The 12,012-nt window shown below is 43.9% G+C and overlaps 1 protein-coding gene across 1 annotated transcript; it reads left to right on the forward strand.

The window, feature by feature from the left end:
- The first annotated feature begins 186 nt into the window (after nucleotides 1-186).
- Nucleotides 187-2,048, forward strand: srp19 (signal recognition particle 19). Its single transcript, XM_067258191.1, has 5 exons — nucleotides 187-317; nucleotides 800-875; nucleotides 1,134-1,205; nucleotides 1,295-1,403; nucleotides 1,550-2,048. The coding sequence occupies exons 1-5, from the start codon at nucleotides 280-282 to the stop codon at nucleotides 1,678-1,680; spliced, it is 426 nt and encodes a 141-aa protein (XP_067114292.1). The 5' UTR covers nucleotides 187-279; the 3' UTR covers nucleotides 1,681-2,048.
- Nucleotides 2,049-12,012: the final 9,964 nt, after the last annotated feature.

The raw sequence follows: 12,012 nt of genomic DNA on the forward strand, positions 1-12,012 counted from the left end.
TGTTAAAGTTACTTGGGTAAGACAGTGGACGCAGGAGAGAGGAAACTGTTCATAGGGTTCAGGTTTGGGCACCGTGCTCTAAGCAGAAGGTGGCGTTGCTGCACCAATAAGGTAGATGCCAAACGCCGTAAAACAAGAAGAAGAAGCTTCCGGTGTATGGAGCCAATCATTGAAATACTGGTCAGCAGAGAAAAACCAGCATCCATCCGGTTGTGTTTACACATGCAACAATCCTGTTAGCAAGCTAGGCTTAGCATAACGTCTTAAATAAGTATAAAAATGGCTCCACTATCTGACAATCCGGCAGATAAAGACAGGTAAGTACGTGCAATATCATGTGACAGCCTATGAAACCGCTCTGGTTGTACGCTACTAAATAGCTAGGCTTGTTCTACAGACAGTAGCCTAGGCAGTGGTAGCACTAGCATATACACCAGCTCGAAATAGTTGTAGCTGTAGCTATATTGTGACGATCACCGTTGCTAACAATTTACACAATATGTGGGAATGTCTGCAGAACACTAATACGAATAATATATTGGTAGCTAGTAACTTTGTGTCTTTTGCAATCCTTTGAAAATATAGGGTAATTTCTTTCAGAATTAGAAAACATCTAGCTAGCTAAGCTATCTCTGGTCAATAAATTAGTCTAACTGACACAAAGTAGCTAACCAACACAAACACATCCACACGAAACCAATTTAATTTAACACTAACCATGGGCTATAACATTTAAACTATAAATTGAAGTTAGTAGAATAGTTGGCAGCTATGTAAACTATATTGATGTGTCTTTCAGGTACATTTGCATCTATCCCGCATATGTCAACAGTAAGAAGACCCTTGCCGAGGGAAGGCGAATACCGTCTGAAAAAGTAATCGTGCGAACGTTATCTACTGCCAACAACTACTTAGCTTGCTAAGTGCTTTTCTAACATTGATTCAATTGACGTATAATACTGCCCTCTCCCAGCAGCAGTGGAGTCCTACACGTCCACACGGATGCATGCAGTATCGCCTGGGTCCTCACTTAACCATAATTCCTCCTTTCAGACTTTTGATAGTGTGGTCTTTACAGAGTAAAAGGTTTCTTTAACTCACTGCATCTGTATTTTTATTTTGTCTCCAACAAGGCTGTGGAGAACCCTACCTGTGTTGAGATCCGTGATGTCCTGACTGCTGCAGGGGCAAATATCCTCGTTGAGGTGATGGTGGTTTTTGGTTAACTTGGATACCTTGTTCACCATCATTGTATTGTGAATATTAACATGTTATTGATCTTCATCCAACACAGAACAGCATGTATTCTAGAGAGTGGAACAGAGATGTGACGTTCAGAGGACGTGTGCGTGTCCAAATGAAACAGGAGGACGGAACGCTCTGCTCGGACAAATTTGCAACGAGTGAGTTATTTTGTTTGTTTGTTGACTTGAAGCCCACTTTGCGCGCGCTTGTTTTGCACTGGTATCTTTTAGGCTCTTTGTGAGTTTGAGACGACCGTGTTGTAGATTGCGTCTCTAGTCTTTGTCTTTTATTATCTTCTCTCCAGGGAAAGATGTGATGATCTACGTGGCTGAGATGATACCCAAGCTGAAGACCAGGAGCCAGAAGAGTGGTGGGGCCGACTCCGGCTCTCAGCAGGGAGAGACAGGAAAGAAAAGCAAGAAAAAAAGGAAGTGAACAACACCGAACGATTGTGAAAGCGGGTCAGGAAAAAAAGTCAGATAGGGAGGGTGAAAGACTGTAAGGAAAGAATGAAAGTACTCCAGTGTATTTTCAGAATATTTACAGTATAACAAATGTTCTATGGACTCTTTCGCTTGATGACTGCCCTTGCTGACTTACAGAAATGGGCAGCAAAAAAACAGCTACAAGATTTCTTACTCACTCTGAAGACTAAGTCTGTAGTATTTCTTTTTTGAATCAGTCTCAAATTGACTTGTGGCATTTTTTTTTTTTTTGTGCTTTTTTTCCAGTTTTGGTTCCAATCCCCACCTTAGTTCACCTATTTATGCTTGGAAATGAATAAATTACTTTAATTTACCGAGGTAATGGTGCCTCTGTCCTCACTATAAACTGGTGTAACATGTTGTCATCTAAGCTCTAGAACAGTGGGACTAGAAGTTAAACAGCAGAATCACTGATAAACATATAGCCAGAGTAGTTTTTATAGAAGACTATGAAAACACAAATTGATATTTGATAGAATGAGTTATGAAGGTTTGAAGTGTCACTCCACAATGATAACAAAAGAATAGGCTCAATTTTCTTTTATAAAGTAGATTCTGAATATTTGACCACAGGAGGGAGCTGGAGGTCCTTCAGTACAAGCCTGACTGTACTATACCCAGATGTGTCTGTATTTCCTACTTTATACAATATCTTTGCTATGAAAGTAGACAAATGACTATACGTACATAATGACCTAAAGTATGTATTTGACACCTTACGCGAATCAAGTTTTTAACCTACTGTATTTCATTTTGTATGGTTAATAACTGATTAATGTTGCTGATTAGTTTTGTGTTCCATTGTTTATTCTTGAAAAAGGAAGACATCCTTATTGAAATTAGTTAATATTTCCCCACATGCTATTACAGTACATCTCTCTCCGACAAGAAAACCACTAGAAATTGCAAGTAGACAGCATTTTACTGAATCCTCTGATGAATTTCACATGCAGTTCAGTTCACTAGTTCGTCAAACAAGCTCATCGGTGACATCTGATTCACTTGGTTGATCCCACTACAGGTCCACAGAATCATGATATGGAGTTGAGGGGGGCCTGTTAAGTCCTTGGTCGAGAAAGGAGAAGGAACTCTAGTTCTAGAGCTTCAAAGGCAGCTGGGCTTGCTTGGCCCTCCTGATGCGCTCCTCATAGAAGCTCTCTTGGTGTTGGTTCTGTAACTTGAGCCTTCTCACCCATTCTTCCCGCAGCCTGGGGACAACACAAGGAGGAAGATCTTGTTTACGTTACAAGCGGAGATCACACGAGCGAGCGGACCAGCGCATTAGTCATCTGTCTTAAAAACACATTCGCTGAACTTCAAAGGCAAACAATGTTCCTTCCCACCCACAAACACCCTGAAACTGTCCAGAGTTTGCACGATGCTTCTCAGCATCGGAGGCAGTATGTCTTTCATGTTCAGCGTTTGTGTTTTGAGGCGGACAGAACACATTGATTTACTAATTAACATACCGGCAGCTCCACCTGCCTTCCTGCCACTCAAACATAAACAAGAACCCTGACACATGATCTGGCTCACACCTACACAATGTCAATCAGCGCCTAGACAAAGAATGCTAATTAGCATCTGTGGCATTTCGGGGGCCTCCAGCAAGCCAAATGTCAAGCCACATCACACAATCATCTCTAAAATAATAGCCATCCTGTTTTAGCAATCTCATACAGCACCAGTCCAATGTCAATACTGGGGAAAGTTGGTGTACGAGACACAATGCAGCGCTCACCACCTGGTCCAATCCCCCCTTATCCCCTATCCAGAAGCCCTGGTCTTTGCAGACTATTTTGTAACAGAGGGGATTTGGGGCTTTAAAAGATACACATATTAATTCAATGAGGATGAGGCTTTGAAGCCGATTGGGTTATTATGTGTGTGAATGATCTGTATATTAATTACAGGCATGCAGGCTAGCCAACTCTGTGAGACTCCCCCAGCTGTTCCAAAGGCAACACACACTCACATTGATTAGTCAGAGGACCAAAGAAGAAGGATTAAGGGTGCATTTGTATCACTGTATGTGTTGATCCCCATTGACCTTACAGCAGAGCAGAGCCCAGGGTAGGAGAGACAGAAGCCTGGCCAAGAAAGCCTGAATCTTAGGGCCAATCGGAGGCCTGGTGGTACTCTCCACCTGCCCATTACCAAGTCACTTTAATATGTTCAGATTTACCGATGTATTATGCTAGTCAGCCCGCCTATCTGCCTGCATGCCTGTCTGTATGCTGTTATTGAAGATCTTGTACTCGCCCACCATCGATTAAAACTCATTTGCTTGTCAATTATGCTTCAAGAGTGGAAAGGCGGTTGTCTTGGTTACCGAGGTTTCGGTTCAGTGGAGCGCTCCAACAAGAACAGATGCTCATTGTAATGACATTGTTACAGACGATACAACTCAGCTGAATTCTCTTCCACGTGTGAAAAATCTGCAAACACCAAAAGACCCCAGGCTTTGATGAAGTATTAAAAATAATGTACACTGCTGGAGCTTTATATTTGTGGTGCAAATGAGATCCTAGAGTGTTGGGGGTAGAACATCACAGGAAGCCAATTTCTCAATAGAATGTCCTTTGGAAATGGCTTTTTCCTTCTGTGCACACCTGCCAATGAGCCCAACTGACCTATAGTCATTTGTCAAAGTGGTCTCTTATGTCTGTGTGTGAGACAGGATTTCATTGGTAATTATCTTCTATCGCCTGCTCTAATAAGACAGAAGAAACCTATTTTTTCCCGGGGTTAAAAACCCCCTTCTTCACACACTTGTTCCCCATGGATGTCAGATATGAAGGATGCTAAGGTGTCAGTCCTGACAGAGGTACTCACTTTGATAAAGCACTCATCTTCATTCTGGTTTCCTCATTCCCCGTCAACTGGCTGTGGCTTTCGATTTTCTGCTCCCAGAACTTCTTCAGCTTATATTTATCATGGATCCGGGCCAAATTCATTCTCTGAAACAAGGAGGGAGGTCAGTTAAGGAGATGTTTTGCTGCTGTATGGTATTGGAAGTAGCTCAAGTTTCAAGATGGCACCGGTAGGCATTTTCCAGCAAAATAATATAAATTCATACAGTACGATCACACTCCTGTGAAAATACCCTGAACACGAATCATCACCTGCAGTCTTATATTGTACATCTCATCATTGTTTAATTCTGTTTGTGGGTCTTGGAATTCTATGCCTGGCTCCCAGACCCATAGAGAACAGTCAGCTGCATATTCAGTAAATACTTCATGAACTTCTGTACCATGTTCTCATCTGTGGGCATTGAGAGGCACCTGAGATGGAACACATTTCACACTCCATAAACACAGAGAAAGGGAGACTTACTGCTGAGGTTGAATCAGTGTCCTCTCCTCTGGGTGGCGAGGAGCCGGCTGCTACTGCTGCTGCGCTCACAGTCTGAGACAGTCGTCCAGAGGTGAGCGCCCCGCCCACAGGAGCACTCGGGTGGCTCCTGCGATGGCCGCTCAATCTTCTCTTTCCTCCTTTCCGCTCCCTCCCTCCTTTCATCCTGTTCTCTGTTCTATCGCACAGCTGTGGGTTTCTGAAACAATGACAGTCTCCGTGTTCAGCTCTGCCCTCCAGCGTTCGTGCCAAAGGGTTTCATGAAAAAAAAAAGTCGGGATGGATTGAACTTACACGGCCAACGCGGATTAATATGTATTTTAAGAGACCCGGAATCTTCTGTTCGCGGGGCCCAACATTCCCAGAGCTGCCCGGGTGACAGATCATAGGAAGGAAACAACACCAGTTCCATCCAGTCGTGGTTGGTCTGACACATCTCCTCCACATGTCACCCCACAAACTCTCACACACCACCCGTGGGGTCCATCTAATGACACGGGGCTTAATGCAATACCAGGTCAGCGCCGTGGGGGCTACAGGTTCTTAACCAGGGCTTAGTCGGCTTCCACGCCCAACAGCCCCCCCCCCAGGGCCCTTCAGGACTGCACTAGCACCTCACCAGACAGCCAGATATCTCTCCTTGGATGAACTGCATAGTTACTTTCCTCTTGGTTTGGTTCAGTGCTTAGTTGCTCAGCTCCCTGTTACAGTTTTTCTCAATTGTTTACACACAAATACTGGTACTTGAGACACAATGACCACAACATGTAACTCATGCACCAACCCCATGAACCAATTGTGCTAAACTACAAGCACAATTCCTACTTTACACTCAAATTGCAGTTCTAACACACACTTTTTTCAAAACACTACACACAATTCTCTGCATTTGGCACAATTTTCATGAAGAAAATCTTTTGTTTTCACAAAGAACACACTGCCATTCAAATACGCACACTAACTCAGGCAAACACCTGTCACACAGTTTTACAATTAACAATCAGAGCTTTAGAATAAAAGGGCAACAGGTGACCTTTTCTGTTTTTGAGCAATGGATGCCAACATTGGAAACAGAGGCAGAGGAGTGAGAGTAAGAGGAGGAGGACAGGGAGGACGAGGATGAGGAAGGCCAAGGACCATAATCTCTGATGAGATCCGAGCCGCTTTGGTTGACCATGTAGTCAACCATGGTCTAACAATGAGGGAGGCTGGGCAAAGAGTACAGCCAAATTTGAGCAGGTACACTGCAGCATCCATCATTGGGACTTTCCGAAATGAGAATAGGTAAGAAATTTACACTCACTACAAAAATGACTAAATGCAAATACAAAGAAAAATTTTAATTATGTAACTGTATACACTATACAGTAAATTATTCTGTTGTTTTGTATGTAAACCACTGTATGTGCAACTTTGTGTTGGTTGGGATGTACACTGTGTACATATATGTAAAATATATTTGTTACCGTGTATTTCTGTGTTCTGAGTATAAAACATATGTATGTACTGTCTGTAGTAAATGTAACACTGAACAAAAAAAGGCCTAACTCACTATGATGAATGAAGAATAAGTGTTTTCCATTCATCATAGTGTTTTACATTGAGCACATCAGTGTTCAAATGGTTCTTATAAATATCTATTCATATGAGGGTCTGTGTTTGTCATTTGAAAACAAAATACCATTTTGAGATTAAATAACATTGTTTTGAATGTTAAGTTTAATTTTGCAGGAGAAGTGAGGGGTTTTGCCCATTGTGTGTGTGTTTTTTTGATTTGTGTGTAGAGTTCTGAGAGTATGAGGTATGCATTCAGAAAATGTGTGTAACCAATCGAGAAAAACTGTAACTGCACAGGTTGAGTCCTTGGAAGATGAAACGTCTTGACCTTTCTTTACTGTAATGGCATGGAGGGGAACAGCTAGGCCAGGACCATGTGACCACATCTGAACGTGTGCTAACATCAATACAGTATGCTGTCACGGTAGAACACAGGTCAGACCGGTCTATATTTATGTGTGGCACTGTTTTCAAATCCTCATTTTATAGTCAGTAAGTTGGCGAAGAGTCTCCCGTAATGCCTGTGGCATTCCATGTGTGGTAGACTGGGTTGTAAATGTAACAAGAACGTGTAAACACGATAACACCCAGAACACGCTATCCAGGCTATCTTTACATCGGGTAGATTAACACCATTGTCTTTTTCATATAACATCCCTCCAGCCAACCAGTCAGCAAGGCCATAGATCTGTTCTGCTAAGCTGCTGCTGGGCCGTGACATTAAACAGAACAACACTAGGTGTTACTGTAAAGTCGGGTTTGTATCTCCTCAGGGGGGAATCTCGCTTTTCATCTGTTTGGGTTAACTAGGAGTGACATACCAGACCCACAAACAGGGAAGTCATCTGGAAGGCACGACAAAACCGTGGTTTGATGTGAGGGTATTTGGCCACTCAGCTGCCCACATGGATTTGGCCAGAAGTCAATGGGGTGTGAGACACTGCTGTTTCTGAGAGGCTGTCTGATGCTGGTTGTGTGTGTGTGTGCACGAGAGAGAGAGAGAGAGAGAGAGAGAGAGAGAGAGAGAGAGAGCATGTGAGTGTGTGGTTGTGTGGTTGTGTGTGAGTGTGTGTGAGCGTGTGGTGTGTGTGCACGAGGGGGAGAGCGTGAGTGTGGTGTGTGTGTGCATGAAAGGGAGAGCGTGTGAGTGTGTGTGTGTGTGTGGTGTGTGTGTGCACGAGGGGGAGAGCGTGTGAGTGTGTGTGTGTGTGTGGTGTGTGTGTGCACTAGGGGGAGAGCGTGTGCGTGCGCCTGTGAGTGGTGTGGGTTTTCCACCTGCTCTATATATTCTTCTCATCATCACCAATCAATGTTAAGCTCTGCTGGAGTGAGTTGAGCAGGAGGACGGCCTGCCGGGTGAAAGAAAACATATTGAACACAGAGTCAGATTTGCATCGTCTAACTTTTGAAACATTCCAGTCGGTCTGAGATCTGAAATCCAAGCGCGAGACCCATTTCAAGGTCTCCCCATGTCCACCTACACACTCCTGGCACAGTTTGAGGACATGAATTATCTACGAAGGATGGGTTAGTATGTCCCCTCCCCCAGTTCGGAGGGGACATGTTGGATTGCTTCTCCCTCGATTCCCGGGCACAGGCCCATAGCCAGCCCTGATACCCCGTCATAAGCCCAGGTATTGCGCCTATGCAGAAGCACTAAAAAAGTGGAGAGGCGGTTTAAGTGCAGCCTGATCACTGCAGGGCTGGTAAGGGGCCTGGCAAGGCCACTTCACTGGCTTTACGGGCCTTGTGTGTTTCATTGCTGCCAAATAAAGCCGCTTTTGGCAATCAGGAAGGGCAGTGTGTGGGCGCAAGACTGATGGATGGTTCTCTTTCTTTCCATCACTATTTCTCTTACGCTTTCGTTCTTTCGTTTTTTCTTTCTTTCTTTCTGTCTATGTCTTTCTCTATATCTGTCTTTTTCTCTCTCTCTCTGCCTCTCTCTCTCTCTCTCTCTCTCCTCCTCTCTGTCTCTCCCTCAGACCCGTGCACATTCACAAGCAAACGCTAGAAATATCTTACAGATTAACAAGCCCGCTTGTTAACAGGATATTTCTACCCTTGACATATTGGCCAAGAGGGATTCTCAGTAGCTACAGAGTTGGAGAGAGGTTATGAGAAGGAAGAAGAAACAGATCTGGTACAGATCTGAAATAACACACCATTGTTTTTCATTGTTAGTGCTGTGTAAATATAATATATTGTGTTGTAAAATGGAGGACATAACTCAGATACTTGTTTATCTATGATACGTGATACTTGTTTGGGCGGCTGTGGCTCCGGGGGAAGAGAGAGTCATCTGTTGATAAAGGTTGGCGGTTCGATACCCGACTCCTCCAGGCCATGTGCTGACTCTGAACCCAAGTTTCTCCCGAGGGGCAGGCTAGCGCCTTGCATGGCAGCTCTGCCGCCGTGTGTGAATGGGTGAATGAGAGGCAAACTATTTCAAGCGCTTTGGGTGCCAGCGCTGAGGCAGAAAAGCACTATATAAATGCAGTCCATTTACGGCCCCATTTCATTTAAAACCACACACGCATTCACTCTCTGTCTCTCTCTCATTAATTGTCTTTAATTGTCTGTGTCTCTCTCTCTCTTACCCAATCTATCATGGAAATCCCCCCCCCCCCCCTCCCGAGTGCATTGACAAAATAGATTTATAGGAAAGCCTGGTATTTATCGTGTCTTTTTCACCCACTGCCACTGTTCATGTACCACGCCATCAAGGCTTTGGGAGAAGAGAGAAGGTTTCCATTGGTCTCTGGCCGGTACTCTCTCACCGCTTCCACAGTCACAGAAACAACTCACCCTGATACAAAGACAATGGCAGAGGCAGTTGGACAGACAGACAGGCAGGTAGGCAAACATTCAGACAGACAGACAGACAGACAGGCAGGTAGGCAAACATTCAGACAGGCAGACAGGCAGGAAGGCAAACATTCAGACAGACAGACAGGCAGGTAGGCAAACATTTATACAGACAGACAGGCAGGTAGGCAAACATTCAGACAGACAAACAGGCAGGTAGGCAAACATTCAGACAGACAGGCAGGTAGGCAAACATTCAGACAGTCATACAGACAGGCAAACATTCAGACAGACAGGCAGGTAGGCAAACATTCAGACAGTCAGACAGACAGGAAGGTAGGCAAACATTCAGACAGACAGACAGACAGGTAGGCAAACATTCAGACAGACATGCAGGTAGGCAAACATTCAGACAGGCAGGTACGTTGATGAATTGTGGAGAGAGGAGAAAGGGATTTAGGCGTGGCAAGAAAAAGAATGCCTGACGTTTCAAACATACATATTTTGATTCATATCATAAGCTGAGGCATAACTTAGGAGGGGAAAAGGTGTCTGATGTCTGTATTTCCTCAACTCATCATGACCAAAGCAGGATCCCTGCTAACTTTGCAGGTTTGTAGGATCGTTTGGTCTTCCTCCACATGGAGGCAATGTTGAGCTGAGGACTGCTTCATTAACACCTTCTACTCAGTGTTTTATAATATCGCTTCCTCTCAGCCAAACTTGTGCTTAATTGCATGATCTCGTTATCATTTGCGGTACTGTATATTGCAGTCAGATTGTGTACTTTGTCTCAGCATCCTAGCATCAGTCAGATGAGGGCAAATTGTCAGCCCTATCCTCCTCCTTTTTAACCTGATTTCCATGGTTCCTTGTCATTCTTCACACAGAAGCAAGCACAGTTTAGCCACGAGAACACATTTCATCCACCACACGACATTCCTTAGCTGTCATTTCGGCGAGTTCCTCTGGTGACAGTGCTGTGCTTTGAAGAACTATGAAGTTATCCCACTAAAAAAGACCTGCCAGTCTCTCCCCTGTCTAAGAACACTTCAAACCCCAAACAGCAGACAGCTTAGCTCTCACATCTCAGTGACGCCAAAACTGCGCTGTGCGAGAGGATGGAAATGGGTTAGTAGTGCTCATGTTACTGACACAGTCATCATTGAAGCTGCCTAATAATAGTCCGCCTGACGGTGTTGACATCCAGTGTTGGTGCTCTCCTCTTACACAGTTCTTTCGGAGCAAATTAACACAAAGACTGTTCTCCAAACTGTCCAAACAAATTTATTTTGCAGTGGAAAGCAGTCCCTTACAGTTTGAACAATCTGTGGGTTGTTTAGGGTCTTCCTCCAGGTGGCAGTATGCTATATACAACTGATTTGGTCAACATGCACAAAAGAATGTTGAGGATTTCAAATTTTACCTCGCTATCATTCGAATGTTTGCAATACATCACACAGACACTTTAAGTCTCGCTCTGCACTCTCTTCTGTCAAGAGCAGAAACGATCATGGTCATTTTTAGACAAACTCTCCCAGTGATGAAGTGCCAGCTCTGGACAATGTGTATTTTTACATCACTTTTGGAAAGACTGACTTTCCTCCAGAATCATTTGTCTCCGATATTTTGTTGCTGCTTTGAGTGCGTGAGTGAAGGAACTGTCACTTACAGGGTGACAAATGGCTGAACCCTAACGTATTACTGTCAGAATCGGAAGAATGCTTGACACTAAACCTTTCGTTTGAAATATTATTCGAATCAGATTTTGGAGTTTACAAAAGGAAATTGTATACAGTACATATCTAGAAGTCTATATCTACTGTTAATAAAAGTTCAGCGTTAGGATGAGATGATAGACTATGGATGTCACCAGGCTATGAAAACCAACATTGCCGTTGGCCTAAAATCCACAGAACTACCTCCCACAATGACCTCATGTGCACATGCTAGCTACTGTAAACGAGATGTTGTCATTGCACTGGATTTAAGCGATGTTCATTTCAGAAACGTCAGACAGTTGTATTCTGTGTATAATTACCGTGCCTGGTAGCTGACAAGTGGCTGCTTAATGATGGTGTTGGGGAAAAACCTGTTCCTTGATTCTGACCTGAAACACTGTAGAACTATGCACATCTGAACGTTGATCTACAGTTTTATAAATGCACTTGCTGTACGACGATTTGGATAAAAGCGTTTGCCAAATGAAGAGAATGTCAATGTAACGTCTAGCTCTTTTTATAGCCGTAAGAGGTGTGTAATGTGTTGCCCGTGTCTTGAGACTCACAACTCCTCCTCCACTCCCATAGACTTTAATGGCGTTTGAGAATTCCACCCTGATATGTAATTTCCTTTTTTAACAACCATGAAGGATGGGAGCTGAGATGCAGGTTAAGGAGGAGAAGAAGAAGAAGAAGGGGGAGGTATGGGGTGTGTGTTGGTGAATCCGTTAGACAGTGAACACAGTGAGGTATTGGGCATCGGGATTTGTTGTTTGTTTAAGGTGTGTTTGCGTGTGTGTGTGTGTGTACGCTTGAATGTGTGTGTGTCTCTCTAGTTTTAG

The sequence above is a fragment of the Osmerus mordax genome, chromosome 20, assembly GCF_038355195.1.
Source record: "Osmerus mordax isolate fOsmMor3 chromosome 20, fOsmMor3.pri, whole genome shotgun sequence".
In the NCBI taxonomy this organism is placed as follows: domain Eukaryota; kingdom Metazoa; phylum Chordata; class Actinopteri; order Osmeriformes; family Osmeridae; genus Osmerus; species Osmerus mordax.